The 21,886-nt window shown below is 35.3% G+C and overlaps 1 protein-coding gene across 1 annotated transcript; it reads left to right on the plus strand.

Moving 5' to 3' along the window:
- The first annotated feature begins 670 nt into the window (after window positions 1-670).
- Window positions 671-19,499, plus strand: LOC145586367 (pre-mRNA-processing protein 40A-like). The gene is made up of 28 exons (XM_081643188.1): window positions 671-819; window positions 1,564-1,630; window positions 1,711-2,043; window positions 2,144-2,293; window positions 5,505-5,578; window positions 5,838-5,907; window positions 6,964-7,016; window positions 7,134-7,191; window positions 7,277-7,629; window positions 10,537-10,609; window positions 10,769-10,858; window positions 10,983-11,051; window positions 11,146-11,223; window positions 11,375-11,461; window positions 11,587-11,621; window positions 11,732-11,837; window positions 12,712-12,792; window positions 12,875-12,967; window positions 13,036-13,089; window positions 13,291-13,407; window positions 13,500-13,598; window positions 14,411-14,458; window positions 14,574-14,666; window positions 17,443-17,550; window positions 17,626-17,690; window positions 17,783-17,885; window positions 18,769-19,149; window positions 19,246-19,499. The coding sequence occupies exons 2-28, from the start codon at window positions 1,589-1,591 to the stop codon at window positions 19,381-19,383; spliced, it is 3,051 nt and encodes a 1,016-aa protein (XP_081499314.1). The 5' UTR covers window positions 671-819; window positions 1,564-1,588; the 3' UTR covers window positions 19,384-19,499.
- The last annotated feature ends 2,387 nt before the right edge of the window (window positions 19,500-21,886 follow it).

Genomic DNA, 21,886 nt, shown 5'->3' on the forward strand with positions numbered 1-21,886 from the left:
AATCTTTGTTGTTCAGCATACTCTTTGTAATACTCTTCCAAATCCTACCATGTCTTAAATAGCATTCCCACCTTTGGTTCCTCCACATCACTCACAACACTTATGTGATTACTAGCCAAGACTGTTTCAACAGTCTCGATTGTTTTTAAAGGGGACAAGTATTGTGACCCTGTTGGACTTAGTTCACTATCATCCGGGGTACTTTGCCCTTCATTATATGGGAAAATAGGATCAGATCTTCCCTCACAAACAATTTCTTCCAAACCCTCCGATTCTTGGGAGCAATTACCAACACACCTGATCCTGCTACCCATATCATGCAAACCATTCTTGCAACCGCTTTTTCCCATACTCGAATCATTATTGTTGTAATGATATATAAGATGGACCGAACCCTCAACCTTTTATAACAAGAATAACTATTTCACCATTTAAGCCAATTATCAAGTATGTTATTAATATGTAAAAAAATTTATAGAAATGCAAACCACAAAATTCAATTAAAAAAAATATACTTAAAAAAAAACTCAATTTTACTTTGATTATGACAATTACAATTTTAAAAACCTTTAAAAATTGTTATCGATTGATCGTGTATAATAGTAACAACTCGGGCACCGCCTGGACTACTCACTCGCTGTCAAAATGATAACCTGGGACGCCCTCGTTTAGATTTCAATTATTTCTTTTTTTTTTTTTCCCCTTTTGAAGCATTTTCACTTTTACGCTGCACCTCTTTCTCTTCCATTAAACCGTATTCTGAGTTCTCCATTGAAGCGGCTTCCGAGCTTTTTCCCCGCCATTGAAGCGCCTTCTGAGGTAAGATATTCTCTTTAATCGTCGAATATCAATTTAACAATCTAGGGTGTCGTTTCACACTTTCGTTAATTTAATTGTCGGTATAGTCAATTTAGGGTTCTTCTAAGTTGGATGTTGAGCTTTTGGTTATGATTACTGAAGTTATTAACTATTAGAATGAGCGATTTTGTTGCTAGAATTTTTGCTATGTGCAGTTTACGTTGATTATCTTAAGCTAGATGAATTTTATGTGATTTTTCGAGCTTAATTTGATAGTTGAGTCAATTTTGGTTGCTAATGCGTTGCAATTTTCGAGCCTAATTGAGTCCATGACGTTGATTATCTTAAGCTAAATGAATTTTATGTGATTTTTCGAGTCCATTTTGGTTGCTAATGCGTTGCAATTTTTGAGCCTAATTGAGTCCATGAACCTAGCCTAAAATTTTTAAGGCTGTTGGAGCTTGAGCGTGCTTGGGTTTTGAGCTCATCGTGTTTTGATAGCCTGCCTATATTCTATTGAGCTCGAGCCAAACCCGAGTATGTTGGCCCTAGTTGGGTCTGGGTGTTTCTATTGCCCGTGCTGCACGACTGTGGCTTCTGAGATCGCTATTGCGCGTCTATTTTAGTAGCGTTCTTTCTGTTGATCCTTGATCTCTGTTACAATTTAGTGAGGTTTATGTTAGTTTTAGTTTCAAATGCACTTATCTGAGATGTTCAGTGCGTTATTTTATTTTAGCTTGATTTAATTTTCGCTTGTTAAAACAGCTTCAGCCCCTGTCTGATTGCTCTTATGGGCACTGCACAAAACTATGGCCCTCCTATGTCTACACAGGTAGATTGTTGTCGTATTTTGAGGTTTATTATTATGGTGGGAATTGCTTGGATTTTGCTCATTTGTAATTGCTATTACAGTATCGTCCCGCAGTCCCGGGGCAGCAAGGGCAGCCATATTTACCGGGGTCTTCGCAACAGTTTCTAGCACCTGGACAGAATATGCCTTCTGGTCCAAATCAACCTATGCAGTTTTCTCAACCCATGCAGTACTCTCAACCAATGCCGCAGTTACCACATAGACCTGGAATGCCTGGTGGTCCTATGTCGTCACAAGGTATGAATATGCCATATGGTCAACCAAACAGGCCTATGAATTTGGGTGTGCAGCAGAATCAGCATTCTGCACCGCCTTTTGGCAATCACGCCTCTGGTGTAGGTGGCATGGGAGCTCCTTTTTCGTCGTCATATACAGTAAGATAGTTTTTTTTGAACAGTCTTATGTTATGCTATATATGTCATATTATTTACTGTTTAAAAGCACTGGCTAAAATAGTTGATCACCTCTTCACAGTTTCAACCAGTATCCCATTTGTCATCACCTGCAGCACCAGCACCAGTTGGCAGTCAACCATGGTTATCATCTGGAAGTCAAAGCTCTGTGCCTTTTGTACCGGTTCCACAAACCGCAGACCAGTCTTCAGTTTCTGCTCCTGCTGTTCCTGTGAGTTTATACAATTAGAAGTGAAATCTTGCTTTCTTACTAATGCTTTTCCAAATATTAAAACTTATCCAAAGTTTTTATTTATTTATTTTATTTCTAAAATTTTGTCATAGAAGGGTTGAAATTATAAGAGCAAATTAAGAAAAGGAGAGAAGGGATCACTTTCTTTCACTGTAATATATTAAAGTCTGATATTCAAAATGAGTCGTTTTAAGATGGGGTAAAGGCCATGAAATATGGGATTTGAGGCTTAGATGGTTTGGGGTAGTCAAGGAACCTAGTCAAGAATTTGAGGCTTACATGGTTTGAGGTATTTCAAGCTTGAACGAGCATTGAAAAACCTTGTTAAAAGAATTTGGCTTGTTGAACCTTTGTTCACAAATTTGTTTGATTGCATTTCGAGTTTAAGCTTGATCTTGAACAAGCTTAAATCAAGATTGATTAAATAAACAAACCCTTTTTATCATTAAAAATGATTTCTTTCAAGATTTAATGTATCCACTTAGTTTAATACAAGATGCTTTCTTTCTTTTTCTATAAAAGATAATGGTGGAGTTTTCATGTCAACATACGATGAAATAATTTGTTATTTTTACAATATATACGATTAAAGATTTATAAATATACTAAAGTAGTTTTAGGATACTCCATCCATTTTGTAATAATCACAACACTTTTCTTTTACATCAGTTTCATAATAATTATAGCACTTCCTAATTTAGTTAGGGTCCACTACTATTTTATTATTTCTCTCTTCACTAACGCCACTTGCATAAATGTTTTATTATTTCTCTCTCCTATTAACTCCACATATACTACTTTTCAAATTATTTTACCAATTTTTATCTTCAAATTTTCAGTTACTCAATGAATTTGCACAAATCCTTTATCTCCCAAATTAATTTCACTCTTATCAATTCTAATTTTTAATAGAAAAGTATTCAATTTTAAGATGGAATTGATTAAATTGTGTTTATCTCCCAAAATATTATGAGACTTGCAATTTACCAACTTTTCCATTTTTACAAAATAAAAAATAAATCTTTAACATAATCAAAATTCAAATATACAATTTGTTTTGCAAGTATTGCGACCCCAATAATTGGAAAACCCTCACAAAATGGAGGGCCTCATTTTTAAGAAGTTGCACAATGCCCCTTACACGTTGCGTCATTGTAGGCCTCGCACTGCGAGTAGTTTGTTATGTTTTAGCTCATTTACACCTTTACTTTTTTCCACCTTCTACACCACCTTCCTAAAGCACCACCTCCCATCACTCTTCTTCATCTTCCAAATTGTTGCATCCATTCCCTCTTTATCTGTCATACTACTTCGATCCTATTTGCTCTTCTCGTTTTCGATTAGGAAGGTTAATAAAGTTCTTCTCGTTTTGTGAGTGCCAAAATTTAATACCAATTTCTCTTTTCCATGAAATTTTTGAAATAAGTTTTAATCATCATTCTTTTTCCCCAATTGCCACACGGCCCACACTAATTACCTTGTCCCCCCACCGCCACCCCTTTAGTTTCTCCCTCATTAAGATTCACTTTTTTTAATTTGCTCCTCGATTTCAATTGGAACAAATTGGATCAGAAGGAGTAAATGCCCATTAATCACCGTACCTCAATCCTCAGGAATTCTGAACCATGGGTTCGGAATCTTAAAAAACAAACGATGATCATATATTAATTAAATACACAATACATAAGTTCAAATTTTTTATTACAAATGGATGGATTACACAGTTATTAAAAAAAAAAAAAAAAAGAAAAGCATTCTTCGAGTTTTCATACTTTGAAAGCGTGCTAATACATTACTATTTCTATAAATGATAAATCTATAATGCTATTGCAAAAAATCAATATTACACATAAAATCTCAAGTCTCAATAAACACAAATTTGACAATGTAAACTTCTTCTAATTATCAATTAATAGACCAAGTAAAAATTTTAAATTCTAAGTTTCTACAATTCAATTTGTCAACAATTCAAGTATTCAACAATATATCAAAACTAATTAAACAAATTAGTAATTAATCTAATTATCACTAATTTACAAACAAATAAAGATTTAAGAATTAAGAGTAGAGGAATAAGAGGACTGTTGAAACTAATACGTACTAAAGGATAAAAATAATAATATTAGATAAGTATGAAGCAAGTAAAATAAGGAACTCAATAATATTTCTTCATGCTTAACTCACCAAATACAAGAGCCATATATATAGGCTAACAAACAACAAATAATAAGCTAAAAAAGTGGAAACATAATGCCATAATTAAACCCATTAACTTCTAAATTCATCTGTCTCTCTAACTTAACAAAATGACCAACATAATACTCCTAAAATTACTGACCCAACTATGGACAAACTCACGAAGAACAACGGAAGAAAAAAAAAAAAAACAAAAAAACAAAAAATGAGGGCGGCTAGTCTCGAACCCAGGATCTAAGAGGAGCCTCGCTGCTCTATAAATCACTCCCTTACCAATGCGCCCGACTTACATATTTGGTTATTTACTTCACAAAAATTCGTTTTAACCTTTTTTTTCTTTCTTTTTTTTTTTTAAAAAATTAAACTTATAATTTTTTTTCAAAAAATCTGTGGGTTCAATGAACCCCCTTGAACCCCCCTAGATCCGCCCCTGTCCTCAAATCATCAGTCATCACTTCCTTGATAAATCCAATCTTTTAATCAGCATCCACATTCTCGTTACTGTACATGCAAAACTTTTTAAAAAAAAAAAAAGAGGATTAGCTTCGTTTTGTTTTGGATTGATGAGGTTGAAATTGTTGAATTGGGTTCCCAATTAACTGCAGTGTTTGATTCTGTTGTTTGTTGATGATGTTTGAGGTTGTTGGAGCTTTGCATTTTGAATTAGTTAATTATATGGGGGAAATGGGATGAGGATCACCTCCATCTCTGGCTTAATCTATTAATATTAAATCTTAACACCATCCATCTCCTAAATCTAACGAATGTTATATGTTCTTGTATACCAGAGTGTTTGCGCAGGAATGCTACCTGAGCCCTTTCCCAATTACTTTAAAGCAGATCATTATCTTAGGACCGTTTACGATAGAAAATGAGACAGTGTTACAACATAAGAAGATAGCTCTAATGATCCTGCCCTCTTACTTTTTGTTGTCATTGTATATTTGCTATAAGTTTGCGTATGATTAACCTTTTTTATAATCATTGATGTAAGGCTGTCAACCCTTCGGATACAAGTCAACAGTCTTCTTCCGATTGGCAAGAGCACAACACTTCTGATGGAAGAAGGTATGTATTTGTTCTGCCTTATCATCATCAATTTTACTGTCTATTTTTGGTGTATCTATTTGTATGATTCTGCTGAGTACATGATACATCTATATAGATTGTGTTAGTCAGCATTGGTTGATATGCAAGGCTGTTGCCTGTGTTTTCTTCTTTCCTTTTATATTCAGGGGGTTAAAAGAAAGACTAAATCTTTGTGTATGGTTTCCTCATTAATGATTTCCATTTTGTTAATTGCAATTTATCCTATCCTCTTGAGCAGGTATTATTATAACAAGAAAACTAAGCAGTCTAGCTGGGAGAAGCCATTAGAGTTGATGACTCCAACAGAGGTTAATCATTTTCATCCTAGCAGATGTGTGTTTTAATTGCTTTGTCTTAAGTTAATTAGTGGGAATTATGCATTTTTTTTGCTTATTACTGGCTGAGCATGTTCCTGTTCATGATTGTTGGCAAACTATATCTTCAATGAAAGGAATACTTAAGATGGACAAAAATTTTTTATTCCAATTTTCCTTTTGTTTGCATGTTGCCCTGGTTTGTAGATGTCATGGCAAGTCAGGAGACTACTCTAAATCTCATCTTGACGGCGGATTCACTTTTGCAAGGCAGGCAATGATTTGCTATCTACACTTATTTTCTTAGATAGGAATAGCTTTTCTTTTCTGCTCATTTTCATGTTGAATTTTTTTCTTCTTCTTATGTTGTTTGAAAATTGATTCTTTTTCTGCCCACAATTGACCTTCCCATTATAAATAAAAGTTCATTATCCCTTCAAACAACAGCTGAGCTTCTTATTAAATTTTATATTTTACCAAGTGGCTACATCACCTTTTAATTAAAATCAAGTATCTTGATTATTTTGTTGTGCAAAGCTGTTTTGGGTTATGTTAGTTCCTAAAAGCTGATTGATTATGTATTTGTATGGCCTTTTGTTTCCTTAAAAGGTTTTAATTTGGACATTTGGCAAGCTCCTTATAGTTATAGTGTGTACTTGTGTTTGCACATCATCTGTCTTGATCCATGGTGGTTTTGCTGAACCACCACATCACTATATCAATGCTGACACTGTTTTTTCATATTTGAGAAGCAACAAGCTCTGTCCACTTGCTTTAATTTTTTATTGAATCATAAAGTGTCACTGTCAATTTCTTCAATTTGGTTCTTGCTTCTAGTATCTAGTTTCAGACTTTACTCCCTTTTTTTTTATCTCTCTTTGTGTTTTTGTGTGTGTGTGAGAGAGAGAGAGAGCATGTGTGCGCGCCTATGAATTAGAGTATGTTGGTATTTTCGTTCAGATTTTGACTTTCTGAAGCGGTTCTAATGTTGTATTTTTTCTTCTAATGTTGTATTTTTTCTTGAATCTAATAACTTTCATTTTTTCACAGAGAGCTGATGCGTCAACTGTGTGGAAGGAGTTCACTACACCAGAAGGGAAGAAGTATGGTCAATATTCAATTTGATATTACTTATGAGTTGCTGGTTGGTTTATTAACCTGCTGTTGCATTGTAAATTTGTTGCTGTGTTGGCTCACAATTTGTATGCACTGCTTACTAGGTATTACTATAATAAGGTTACAAAGGAATCAAAATGGACTATACCAGAAGATTTGAAGGTATATTAAATGTCTTGGGAGAATTGATATAGTACTTGCTGACCTCTGGTTTATAATCTTATTATTTAGGTTTTGGGTTTTGCAGTTGGCTCGTGAGCAAGCTGAAAAAGAATTTAGTCAGGGAGATGCTGGGCTGATATCTCAACCCGCGGCAACTGTAAGTCTGACTTCTGAGGAAGCATCTCCAGCCACTCCAGTTTTGGCCAGCACCAATGGCTTATTATCTGCTTCTGGTGTAAGTTCGAATCCATTAAGTTTTCCACCAGCTGTCAACCCATTACCTGTAGTTAATGTTGCGTCATCAGAACCCTCTGTGGAGCATTCCGTTGCTCCGACCAGCTTGGCAGTAACAAATCCTCCTGCAGTGACTCCTCTATCTGCTTCTATTTCTGGAGATGCTGTTCTTCCTGCTGCCTTAAATGCATCCTCTGTAACAGTGTATGCACTTATACTCATGACCTTGTTTTAGTCTTGCTTTTCTTAGTCTCATTTATGCCATTTATTTCTATTTATGGGGTCAGATCTAAATCTGTTTTTTGGTGTGATAGTAGTATGAATGAGAAAGTCAATTAAAAATTGTATTGTTTGTTGCTGTGTTTATATTATTAAGATATTTAAAAAACGGGTTGCGATATTATCCATCTTAGAAGAGAGAGAGAGCTGCTGATATCTTAACACAGAAGGAATGCGCAGATACTAATCTAGCTTTCTTTCTTAACATGATTAATCCCAACTATTGGTGGTCTTCCCATATCAATCCCTCTGTGGGGAACGGGGACTGGGGTTGCCTTTCAAAAATGATCCAGATGACTTGAAACCAGTTAAACAGGTAATTTTTTTTATCAACAAATAACTCTCTCCTCTCTTTGCCCGGCTCCTCTACCACCAGTCCACTCCACCCCTGCTACCATCCAGCAACCACCAACCACTTGCATCCACCAATAAGGCTTTAGGATCTATCTTTCTGATCCAACTACTTAAATTTTTTTGGCGCCCATAAAATCATAGCTGGCTCGTGTTCAAGACAATGAAACAACATGTTTTGCATTATTACTAGAGAGTCCCTTTTCTCATGAACTGACAGAAAACTCCATGTGCCTTACGAAACAATTTGGGGCAACAATTGGACTAAAAAAAAAAAATACTGCCAAAAGGAAAATTCAGTTTGCTATCCAGGATACTGCAATTCCAATCAAATGCTTAGGATGATATAAATCCCAATCTTTAATAGAAGTTGAAGATTTTTAAATCTCCTTAACCACTATATTGCACTCTCGTTCTGTCCTACTTAAATCACCCCTGATTATTCTCTCTTCTCTTCATTCAAAATCAATGAATAAGCAACAACCAACAACTATCATCAACCATCTAAGTTGAGCACCTCTGTAAGCAACCATCGTGGCACCACCACCCTCTACTTTGCTACTTGCGACCAAAACCAGCCCCCGGCTACCCCCACTTGGCCGGTTTGTTCTATTTACTTTTTTTTTTGGATAGACTAAGGCTGATTTTTTAAAAGAAAATAATAAAAAGCTTATATACCAATCACGATATGCCACCTAGCCCAAGAGACCCGCTAAAACGGTTAACACAGCTCACCGGATCAATTTTGGAAGGCACCTAGTTGAGATTTTTCCAAAACAATCCATAGTTGGGATTAATATGGGAAGACCACCGATAGTTGGGATTAATCATGTGAGTTTTTCCTTTTTTATTTTGTGAGCCTACTACTTAATTAATCACCTTGGATCCATGTCCGACTATCATCTGGCCCAATGTTCTATAGTTAATATCTCCATTCTTGCCGAACAGAGGCTTAATCATTACTCAAGATAATGTTACCAAGAGAATAACTTCTGATCTGTCTATCCAAAGAAAGAGTCATGTCCATTCTATGTAACTGCAATCTGGAGAGCAAACTCTATGCTTAAAAGATAGCCTTTTATGTTTAAGTCGATTTCCACAATGCTAAAAAGATAGGCTTTTATGTTTAAGTCGATTTCCACTGAAGGGACCACTTTTCAGCGTATGATGTACATGCTAGACCTGCAGCAGACTTGGTACTATTAAATGAGGCCTCATCGCTATCTTCACCCATTTTCAGCATAAGGGAGCCTAGTGACACTGATGTAGATTTTGCGTATAGGTTTAAGAGTGATGATGGATAATTTTATAAAATCTAAACAAGCACCCAATTATATTGGATAGTTTGGGGTTAAAGCTCCATTGTGTAACACTGCTTTAATCCTTTTAAGCCAAAAATTTTAGTTGTAAATGAGATAGGATGAGCTAAGCCAAGTTGTTAAATGTTAGTTAATTGTTTTGGCTTATGAGGTTTTGTTGTGTTTTTTGAAATCCCAAGTGGAGAAGGTGTCTGAGATAGAAAGTTGTGTACATACTTCAGTGTCCTTTGTGTTTTACCTAAAAAAGCAGAAGGCTCTTAGTTTTATTGGGGATGGACTAGCAAGAGGGAGTAATGATGCTGTTGCAGGCATTCTAGGGATTTCCAAATGGAAGAAGACAACAAAAAGAAGAGAGAGAGAGAGAGAGAGAGAGAGAGAGGGAGAGAGGGAGGATGTGACAAGAAAAATTACCAACTATTGGCAGACAAAGGAGAGAAGAAGAAAAGTATACTGCTAAAGATTTTGCTTGTACCACTAGACTATCCAGTGGTACTATACTAGTGGTGTCTTCATTTCGTCGTAATCAACGAGGAAAAAAAAGGTTTGGTGAAATACTTAACACATGGAAAGTAGTGCTTCCTTGATGATCTTGTGGCTATGGTCAGGGACTCGGGGTTTTTATCCAGCTTGTCATACTTTGTCAAGGGGGCCAAGGGATTTCTTTAGCCCAATTTGATGATTTCATCTTTGAGAATTAGTGCACTGAGATTGGGAGAACATGCCTTTTTGGAGTTGAAATCACCTTTTCTAATCAAAACCGTAGAAGGGGGTATCTAAATTTTGCTCGGACTCTTGTACCCTTGTCTGACATATGTATGCATTTCCATGATTTTGGTGAAATAAAGGGTTGAAGTGTCTTACCAATGTCCGAGGATTTGACATGGGTATTTGAGATGAAATTAATAGTCTGAGTGACATAGGGGTGTCCTAGTAGCCTAGTAGTGAGGGGTAAGGCGTACACTTAGGTCTTTTTTTATAACAATTTTAGGGGGACTGATGAATAAAGAAGAAGAGTTTGACATTTAGCTTTTCAAAATATTTGTAATGTCTGAAAAATATTCACTCTTTAATATCAGTTCAAACAAATGGTCAAATGAAGGGCTAGATCCAATCCAATCATCTCCTAATGGTACTAAACTTCTAATTATAACTCTCTTTACAGGAGTGCTTCAGACAGAGTATCATCTCAGGAAATTTCAACCTCGACAGACGGAGGTTCTGTGCATGATCTTCAGGTATGGGTAGGCCTGATATATGTTGTAATAGATGATGATATTTATCTGACTTGCATTGTGCTGTAGTAAATTGTTTATGCATTCATGCTGACCAAAATGATGTCGACAAAAATGTTTTTCTTAGTGTGATGCGTTATTGAATTTTTGCATAAATACCAGGAAGCACGGAAAGGGATGGCAGCTGCAGGCAAAGTTGATTTGAGTGAGAAACCAACAAATGATGAGCCTTTGGTTTTTGCCAACAAGCAGGTATTCAGCATTCAGATGACATGGTCAAGCATGTTGTGTTGGTTTTTCTTTGTATTATTTTGAGTTTCTCTCTTTATTTATGTTTGATTACGTGTTTACATTGACTTATCCTCTCTCTTCTTAGGAAGCAAAAAATGCATTTAAGTCGCTTCTTGAGTCTGCAAATGTTCAGTCTGACTGGTCCTGGGATCAGGTATGGTACTTGGATCTTTCTTGAATAGAATGAAGTGGCTTAAAGTCTATCAAATTACCCTGCCAATGGTTTAATTTTTTAAATCTGTTTTCAGGCTATGAGGGTGATAGTCAATGACAAGAGGTATGGTGCTTTGAAGACATTAGGAGAGCGGAAGCAAGCTTTTAACGAGGTAGTATTACATTGATGATGCTTTTCTAGTCCCTCCATATAATTTATTGTTATCTTGAGGCTATTGTTCTGCTAATTCATTGACTTTTGTACTTTAAGGACTATAAATAATATTAAAGTTACAAGTTTCTTTACAACTTCCTTTGTTCTAGTATCTGGGACAGCGGAAGAAACAGGAGGCTGAGGAGCGACGCTTGAGGCAAAAGAAAGCAAAGGAAGAGTTTACAAAAATGTTGGAAGTATGCTGTTTTCTTTCAATGCTTTTGCCTCTAATTCTATCATGTTTATTTATTTTATAATTTTGTTTGTTGTGGTGGGGGAATGGGCTGTGATTTTGATTATATCTTTTCATTTTTCTTTAAAGGAGTCAGAGGTACTAAAATCATCTATGAAATGGAGGTATGTGTTTTATGGCATATTGGCATTACAACTTACAAGCTCGTTCTTCTTCGTCTTGGTTGATTGCTTCTTCTCTGTTCAATTGTTCTGATTAATATTGATGTTTTCAGTAAAGCTATTACCATGTTTGAAGATGATGAACGTTTCAAAGCTGTTGAAAAGCCCAAAGATCAGCAGGAACTTTTTGAAAATTATTTGGTGGAACTCCAAAAGAAAGTAAGTGTTGGCTTTTAATAGCATCTCGTGCAGGATAAAATTGATTAAAAATTGACTATCACTAATTGTAATGGAGAATGGATAATATGTACCCCTAATACACTCCACATCTTGAAGTAGATAGTTAATGTTATGCATTGTGCAGCCTGCAAAAGAGTTTACTTGTTTTCCTTAATTTTGTCTCTGGTTGTAGTAGTCAGTTTCTATGTGAGTGATGTGGCACTTTATTAAGCTAGAGGTGGAGGGAGTTGAGAACAGTGTATTTAGCTCCCCCCATCGACAATGTACTTCCTCTGTTTCCTTCAAATTTGTAACAATTTGACTAGCACATTTGCCAATTTACAACTTTAACCATTAATATTTTCAATATGTTAGTAAAAATTATTAAGCTATCTTTCATTTCTTGTTTATCAGTAAAAATGTGGTCAGAGACACAGAGTTAGTATCTGAGTAGTGCAAAGTTACAAATGTATAATTATAAAGAATCAATGGAAGTATAATACAGTTAGCTAAATATGCCGTGACTTTTTAAATTTCTGCAAATTACAGTAGTAAAGAGGCCCTGTTAGGTATCAAAAGGCTTGGATTATTTAAATCAAGTCTTTCAAACAGCAAATTTGCTTGTGGGTTTTTGATTGAACTGTAAGTGGTTTTCACAATTTGAAAAGACTGGTGTCTTGAACCATATTTCGCACTTTCTCTCATTGTGATTTAGATATTCAATAACTGAGCACGTTAATGAGTCAATATCCTGAAAATCTTTCACTTTTATTCTACTCTATGTTTTCAGCTATTCATTTTTTGTTTTAGTATGAATTATCAAGTATACCACCACCTTGTTTAGTTTATGCTTCTTGTGCTGAGTTTTTTTCAGGAAAAGGAGAAGGCTGATGAAGAGTATAGGCGGAATAGAGAAGACTACTGGAAGTATCTGGAATCTTGTGACTTTATTGAGGTGCATAATTATAGTTCTTGATTTGATATTTTTGTTTTACAGAGCATATCAACTTGGTTTATGAGGTTATTTTGGATGGCAGGCAAACAGTCTATGGAGAAAAGTTCAGGATCGCTTGGAGGATGACGAGAGATGTTCACGCCTTGAAAAGATTGACCGCTTAGAAATATTCCAGGTTTATAGCATATCTTATTATCTGCTTATTTTTAATGGAACTTCTTGTTTAATTGTGGTCTTTGGCAGGATTACATTCGTTTCTTGGAGAAGGAAGAAGAGGAGCAGAAGAAGCTTCAGAAGGTTTGCCTACTTTCTTATCTCACCCTTGTTTGTGAATATAAATATATATGCATCTTTGTTGTTTATCATCCCTCACATTCTTTTGGAGATCATTTACTTTTTCTGCAGGTCCTTCAATATGTCTTGAATGGCTTTGCACTCATATTATTAGTATGAAAATTTGAGGTATTCTCTTGTTATTTATTTATTACAACTTTTCAGGAACAACTGAGGAGAGCAGAACGAAAAAATCGTGATGAATTTCGCAAGATGTTGGAGGATGATGTTGCGGCTGGTGTTCTCACTGCAAAATCAATCTGGCGCGATTATTGTGCTAAAGTTCGTCTTTCTCTTTTTTGATTTTAAATGAAGAAGGAATGGTAATTTGTTCAGTATATATGGTTATTGGAATTTATGTTCTTGAATTTCAGGTCAAAGAATCTCCTGCTTATCTTGCTGTGGCACGTAACATATCAGGGTCAACTCCAAAAGATTTGTTTGAGGACGTGGTTGATGAGCTGGAGAACCAGGTACAAATCTAGCACCCATACTTATCCTCTGTTAATGCACTTTTTGTTACATAAGTCTTAAAATAATGCATTAATTGCCTTTGGCAATGGCATTCAGCAGCCAACGAATTATTTTTGACAAGGAGATACTATAAATGTTTAAAGTAAGAATCACAGCAGGAGAACAAGGAGTCCTCATGGGACATTAGTAATTGTTTTCTGAAATTGGTCCAGTTGAATAGAATTGTTATGAAAAGCGCTAGCTTCCTTATTCCAAAAGTTGCTATCAAAGTTGCCTTTTCCATAATCTATCACTGGAAGCTGCATTCCGTTGAAAATAAAGGCATTATGCTTAAGTCAAATAATCTGCAGCGTGTCTATCTCTGCATATCGCCACTTTATCTTTGCCTTACCAAAATCCACAAAATTAATGTTGCAACCACCTATATGTCTTATGGGCAAACCTTTGAAATAAATTACCAGGAGACAATTATGAGTCATCTGTCCCTCCCAGTTTGACACCTATTATACTTGCTCTAGATGACATGTCAGGGAGACAGGCTCAAGTGGAATTTTCTACCACCACTTGCATAAGCCAATTAGAGACTTCATGAACTTGTTAGATTTTCTGTGCTAGAATCAATCTAATTAAAAAAAATTTCTCGTGTTATAACATTAGTTTTCCACCTTCATGTGTTATTTGTGAGCATGTTATCATGTGAACTGGTTATTTGTTGTAATTTAGTGATTGATGCCTTCCACCCTTTTTAGACCCCTGTCCTAATTGATATATAAATTTCTGATAAGTCTTCTTTCTTTTGCTCTCCTGACAGTATCATGACGACAAAAGTAGAATAAAAGATGCTATGAAGTTGAGCAAGGTAAGATGACATGAATTGTTTTGCTTGCATTTGTATTTTAATTGTCTAGTAGTTGTATGCTCTGGAGACAGGTGGTTGAAAATAGAAAATTATAAATATTAATTTTTTATCACAGATTACTATGACTTCGACATGGACCTTTGAGGAATTCAAGTCATCTATTTCTCCAGAGCTTGGGTCTCCACCGATTTCAGATATCAATTTGAAGGTATATATATGTACATATTTCTTGTGTTTTTTTTTTTAGATTTGTAGAATAGTCAATAGGGTTGTTGAAGATGTCCACCTTGATCAACTTATTGCTTGCTCGATTTATGTCCTTTTAGCTTTTGCAACTGTTAGTGCTACTTATGTACGCTAAGGGCTCTTTGGTTCAAGGTTAGGGAAAGGAATCAAGTAAAGGTAATAAATCAAAACCCGTATAATACCTCTTTTGCCTGGTTTGAAGAATAGGGGTTTCAATTCCTGTTGTTTCACTGGATAAATATATTTCCACCTCTAAAAACTAATTGCCCCCTCCTCCCACCATCATCACCGCCAATTTGCCACCATCTCAACTGCCTATATTTTTTTTTGATAATTACTGGGTCTATGCCTTATAATACCTTTTCACCTTTTAATATTATTGAAATTCGACTTCTGTCCTATTATTTTCCACAGCCCACAGCCATCACCAGCTTACATGTGTAATATGGTGATATTTGTCTATTGCGTTTTAATCTGCCTGGAGGTTTAAAATCTGGAACATTGGTAGCCAAATTTGGCCATGATAGTGTCAAATTATGAGATACGCATGTGGTTGCTATTCTTGTGCTGAGATAAATCATTTGCCATTTCTAGGGGCCAGTACCCTCTTTCTCACTTTCTCATTTTTTTCATATCGATGGATGTGTGCCCTTGATGGCCTAAATGAATTAATTGAGGTTGGTAAGCGGCTCTATGTGGTGGTAGTTGGAGGATAGTGGTGAGGTCGTGAAGGGTGCTGTGTGGTTATTGGAGGTTCTACCATGGTTCTCAAAGTTTAGAGTAGTTAATGGGTGGTTCTACCATGGTTCTCAAAGTTTAGAGTAGTTAATGGGGTGATCATCATTGTAACGTGCTCAAATATTTGCTTGTAGAAGTCTCCTTATGATATTATATGTGTGATCATCATTGTAACGTGCTTTATAACTTACATCCAATCTCTAGGTGCATATCTATCACAATCTATCTCTAGGAGTCTTTGAGAATTGATGCTTTGTTTTTAGTGATAATATGATAATTAATCTCACATTTTCCCAAATATTTCCTACCCTTTACCTAAGTCTTACATTACAAGCTTTGAAGACCTTTTGATCTTTGTGCATAGAGTTGTATGAATGTGAAATTAGTTGTTTATCAATGCAAAAAATGAATTGTCTTTTTAAACACACGAGTGTGTGAGTTTGGGAGGGCATTGTTCATATTTAAAGGGGTGGTTGGAGAGCGATCGAGTACATCTTTTACTCGCCACATATATGAGAGTTAGTGTTTTAGCACTAGTCTTAAATTCTATATGCTCTTGTGGTTTGCTCTATTTGACAGGGAAGATTGGTAATTGGATGGATTTGATTGGTTGACTTTAATACTTATTTGTCGGATTTGCCTTGAATTACATTTATTGATTTAAATTATTTTTTGGGGTGAAGTATTGATTTATTTATTCATTGCTTATTGAAACACAATAATCAATCATTAATGCATCAATTAATCAGATCATAAAGGGTTTTCGCTACGTATTACAATCACAAAAATAATCTACCGGTATTAAATCGCATCTCTCAATCTTGACTTAACCATTTATAAATTAACCTGCCTATTGAAACTAAGCCTAAACATCAATTCTCATATCTCGAATCTCGAATCAATATTGCATAACTCATACAATTAAACCTGGCCAAATCTAATTGCATAGCATTAAATCAATCAATAGGAAATTAATCAAGCATTGACAATCAACAATAATAAATTACCCCTTCATATTATGTATGGATCCCCACAACCCTAGAAATAAAACTATTCGTGCATAATTAAAACTAAACTGACCAAAGCAAATAAAGAAGACATGATTAAAAGCAAAGCAACTAAAAAAGCATGATTGAAAGCAAAAATAATAAAACTAATAAGGAAGCAAACTAAAATAAAAACAATAATAATAACTAAATATGAAAACAATCAAATAAACAAAAGCAAAACAAAAGTATTAATAAAATTAAAGTAATAAAACTAAACTAATGAACAAAACTAATAAAGGAACAAAATTTAGAACTAAACTAAAACTAAAAACTAACCCCCTTTCCTACGTACTACTTCCTCCTTTTATAAGGAAAGGAAAAGGAATTTGATAAAAAGTCAAACATCTATATCTACTCCTACTCCTACTCCTTGTACTATTAGGACTCCGAATCTCCTTTAGCTTGTAAGCTGATGGACTTTTGTTAACAAAGCCCAGACAACTTCTAATCAGCAAGAAATTCGGCACCTAATTGGGCTCGTCAGCTTCACGCCCGATCGGGCACTGGGCCCCCGATCGGGCCCGCCTTTTTACACGCCCAATAGCTGATTACTTGTGATTGGGCTTGTTTTTGCTTTGGGCCCAAGCTTGAGCTTTATCTTTGATTATTCTATTTGGACTAGCACTTTAATGGGTAGCTTGTAGAGTTAATCTTCTGTCAAATCGAGCCCTTAATCACCGAACCAAATTTAATTAGCTCGGTCTTCGGCTTTAAATATACGATCATAAAATACGATTCAACTCCAATGTCCTCGTAGTGGCTCAATAAGCTCAGGAATTGTCATAAATTTGCAAATTCCTACAAAATAATACCAACACTATAAAAACACTAGAAAACGTATATTAGTAATAAAAATAGCTCCGTAGAGCTCAAATAAGCACAAATATGACCACGGGACAGGGAATAAAAATATATATAAAATAGATTCATCAATTATCTACTCTTTTACAGCTGGTTTTTGAAGAGCAGTTTGAGAGGATAAAGGAAAAGGAAGAGAAAGAAGCTAAGAAGCGCCAGCGCCTTCTGGATGACTTTACTGATTTATTGCGTTCTCTTAAGGTACCTCTGAATTCATATAACTTGTGATTGGCTGCTTGATGTGACCTTGTACTCATTGGCGTGTTGTCATTATAGGAAGTAACTGTATCTTCTACTTGGGAAGATTCTAGACAACTCTTTGAAGAAAGTGAAGAGTACAGGTATACCTAAGTCACTGATGCTGGTAGGCTTTGTTTCATTTGAGGTTCTTAACATTATTTTTAACTTGCTTTTAAACTATGATATTATCTAGGGAAATTGGGAATGAAACATTGGTGAAGGAGACCTTTGAGGACTATATTGCTTACATGCAAGAGAAGGCAAGAGAGAAAGAACGAAAGCGTGAGGAAGAAAAGGTATAATATCAACTAAATTAGGATCACTATTAGTCTATTTGTGTGTGTGCAATCTGTGAACAAATATTATATATTGGTGAAATTTCATTCAATTACATAACCTGCTATACATTCAATGAGAACTCACTGGCCTAGCCACCTATCTTAGTGAACTATTTTCTTGTTATAAGTACCCAATTTACATCTCCTTAATCACTACTATATAGGAAAAGGTATTGGGACTGGGAAGCACCTTGTCTTGCTGCTGTTAGCGATTTTTAAAAATGTGTAGATAATGGGTTGGTTTAGGTTAATATTGGTCTTGACTGTTTGTTCCTCTATGATATTTCAGCAGAGCTTGGCATTATGATGTATAGCCAATTAGCCATGCCAATTAGCTGTTTGTAGCTGTATATCATCTTATATGAGGTTCTGAGTAATGAATAACCTATTTTATCACCTTGAAAGAGGAAGATAATTCGACTTCGGATCCACATTGTAATACAAATCTGACAAGATACCTCATTGGTTTTTTCAGTGTATTAAAATTGGATGTACAAGACTACAAGGTGCTGCCTTTTTTTGATTATTATATTTAATAAAGATCCAGAATATTTTAAGCCAATATGGTGAGGGCCTGAAATTGGGTGCACCATTTTTTTTTTTTTTTTTTTTCTGAGTAAAGCCAGGGGGTGTTTATTTACTTATTTTATTTACTATGTATTTATTTTAATCATCTTTTAAAAATAATTATAGTTTACTATGTATTTATCTAGATAGGCAATCAAAAAACTTATTTTATTTACTATGTATTTATTTTAATCATCTTTTAAGAATAATTATAGTTTTTATTAGCATATTGTAGTTTCATGTCTTATTTTATCATGGTGCTGAATGGATACAGGTGAAAAAGGAGAAAGAAAGAGAGGAAAAGGAGAAAAGGAAGGAGAAGGAGAAGAAGGATAAAGATAAAGATCGTGACAGAGAAAAGCGAAAAGAGCGCTCTAAGAAAGAGGAGTCAGATGATGAAGCTGTGGACGCAACTGATAGCTATAGCAATAAGGATGAGAATAGGAAAGAGAAGGATAAAGACAGAGAGAGGAAGCATAGAAAACGGCACCATGATACTACTGATGATGTAAGTTCTGACAGAGAAGACGACAGGGAGAAACGTCACCGAAAGCGGCATCATGATACCACTGATGATATTAGTTCTGACAGAGATGATAAAGAGGAGCACAAAAAATCCCGCCGACATGGCAGTGATCGAAAAAAATCTCGAAAGGTATGGCAGTATAAAATTTAAAATCAATCCAATACAATAAAAATTTTCTGAAAATGGTGGTGATTGATATAATGCTTCTCTGTAAATTTTTTACAGCATGAACACTCACCTGATTCAGATGGTGAAAGTAGACAGAAAAAGCACAAGAGGGATCACCGGGAAGGTTCTCGGAAAAATGGTGCCCATGATGATCTCGAAGACGGTGAACTTGGTGAAGATGGGGAAATCTCGTAGTCTTTATAGAGTAATCTATGGCTTCATCCCGCACTTTTGTGTTGGTAGAAAAGTTTTGATCTTTTCTCGTATTTGTTCTATGATTACCTTGTTCAACAATAATTGTTTATTTTCTACTTCTGAACCACACTATTTTGTGTTGCTGTATAAGTTGCATCGCGTTTCTTGAGACTGTTTACTATGCATATGTTTAGAATTTAGATTATTAAGTGAAAGGGTAGTATGTAATTCAGTATTCAATTTTTGACAAAAGCTTCATAAACATTGATTTTTTTGAAAGCCAAAGATAGAAGGAAACTACAAGAATAAAGAAGAAACGGATTCGCTTTTGCTACATCCTCCCTTGCACACACCATGTTGCACATACAATTGACATTGTGCCGTATAGAGCTGGCAAAAGTTGACACGACATGAATCGGACACTGATTTATAATATCTCTTTCTTACAAACCCCACTAGGGCCTTGCTTTATTCAACAAAATAACTTTAGTTCATTAAAAGTACTTTTAATTTAGCAAATATAATTTTAATCGGTAAAAATTAGTAACTTTGAAAAACAAATATAATAGGAAATCAATATGGAGTATAAATAAGTTTTAATAAGTAAAATTAATTTATGTATTGTAAAATTAATTTCAGTTCAATAAAAATTAGGAAAGTCTTGTATGTGGCTAACCACATGGTGTAGCCACATTGTTTTTATAAGAGTAATCTTCATTCAAATGTATGAGTAACTTCATTTTTTCGTAAGAGTAACCCCATATTGTCTATAAAGTAACCCAAATTTATTATACGAGTAAAATAAAGTAATTTTGAAATAAGTAACCCAATTTGTTCATTCGAGTAACCCCTATTCTTTTGTTTTAAAAAATAAGGAATAATTCCACATGTTTAAGAGAATAACCCCTTTTTCTCATTTAAGTAATTTATATACGTAAAGGTAACCTTATTTGCACATCATTGGACCCCTATTACTTAATTAATTGCCTTATAGTATGTGATTATGTAATGTGGCCACACCATGTGTTTCATTTATAGTCCTTACCTTCAAATTTTATGCGATACCTAATAGGCTAGTATTACGATTATTATGAAACAGAGGGAGTAGAAATATATTTACAACTTTAGCATTTGAATGAAAATTATTTTGATTATTATGAAACTGAGGAAGTAGAAACAATCCCTCCTTTAACCCTCATATTCTTAAGTTGTAACTATATTCTTAAACAATCCCACCTTTTTAAAATTTGAAAACAATTTCACCTTTAACCCTCATATTCTTAAATCAAGATAAATATAGTTGCAAGTTATTTTGGTTATCATATTTTCACTTAATATTATCAACAAATTGGGGATAGGGGAAAAAAAAAATTATACGCGTAAATAACATATGAAGTATATTGAAGAAAAAGAAACACCAATATAAAAAATAAGGAAATTTTGAATTTTGGTTCCTCCAATATGACCCCTATTAATTTTTGGTACCATCTAAAATTTTATTTTATTTTGGTACTCATCAAAGTTACAAAATATAGGTTTTGGTACTTCTGTCCTGTTTTGGGGGGGTTTTTTTTTTATATCCCTTGGGAGAGTTACAGCTCACAGACTAGATCCAAGCCGCCTGTACCTGCAAAACAACGGAACTCCGGATGTTCAGAGGTCCGCCTCCGACAGTTAAGTTAGTACGGGATCGGAGTAAAAACATGCGAAAATTAAATATCTTCTCAGATTCCGAGATCAAGTGTTTTTCCGTTTTTGAGAATAGTAAATGATGTAATGATTTTAAGGTGCCCCAATAATTGGGAGAATCTCCTTATTTATAGGGTCCTAGAAATGTGTGCCCTGTCCTAGGGTTTGATGACCTAGTATCCCGGGCTGCGCCGTTTTGCGACTACCTCGGGAATTAGGCCTTGAAGGTCGCCGATTTTTGAGGGCTTACTTGCTTGACATGTGTCAGCCCCTGAAAGGTCCACTTGGATACCTTTTCAGGTGACATGTGTCGCGCTCTCATTGGGCCATGTGGCGGGGTAGAAATACCCAAATCATTTGCCCCTCACGGAGGTGATGTGGCATGCCACGTGACGATTGTGACAGGTGTCAGCTAGGCATTGGTTCGACTTTTTACCGTTTACCATGGGTAAAAGTTAGGGTTTTTACCCTAAATTTTTCACCCTTTCTATAAATAGGAGTTGACCCCCCTTCATTTTCACACATTTGTGAAAAAACTTTGAGAGAGAATCTTTGACTTTTGAGAATTTGTCAAGTTCTGTGAAAGCATCCGCCATCCGTCACCCAATCCGCCTGTTCAGCAGACGTCTAAGACTTTCAAGCGGCTCTTCGTACCTTCACTTGTAAGGTAATCGTCTGTTTTCCTCACTTTTTGTTTCTTTCTTTTGAATATGGTTTCCTAAATGCGCGCGGCACGACCTAGGTTAGTGATCAGTCGGTCACCGGGGACAGCTGAATCTAGAAGTAGGAGTGACGATTGCTCATTCTTGGACTC

This window comes from Chenopodium album, chromosome 16, assembly GCF_948465745.1.
Source record: "Chenopodium album chromosome 16, dcCheAlbu1.1, whole genome shotgun sequence".
In the NCBI taxonomy this organism is placed as follows: Eukaryota; Viridiplantae; Streptophyta; class Magnoliopsida; order Caryophyllales; family Amaranthaceae; genus Chenopodium; species Chenopodium album.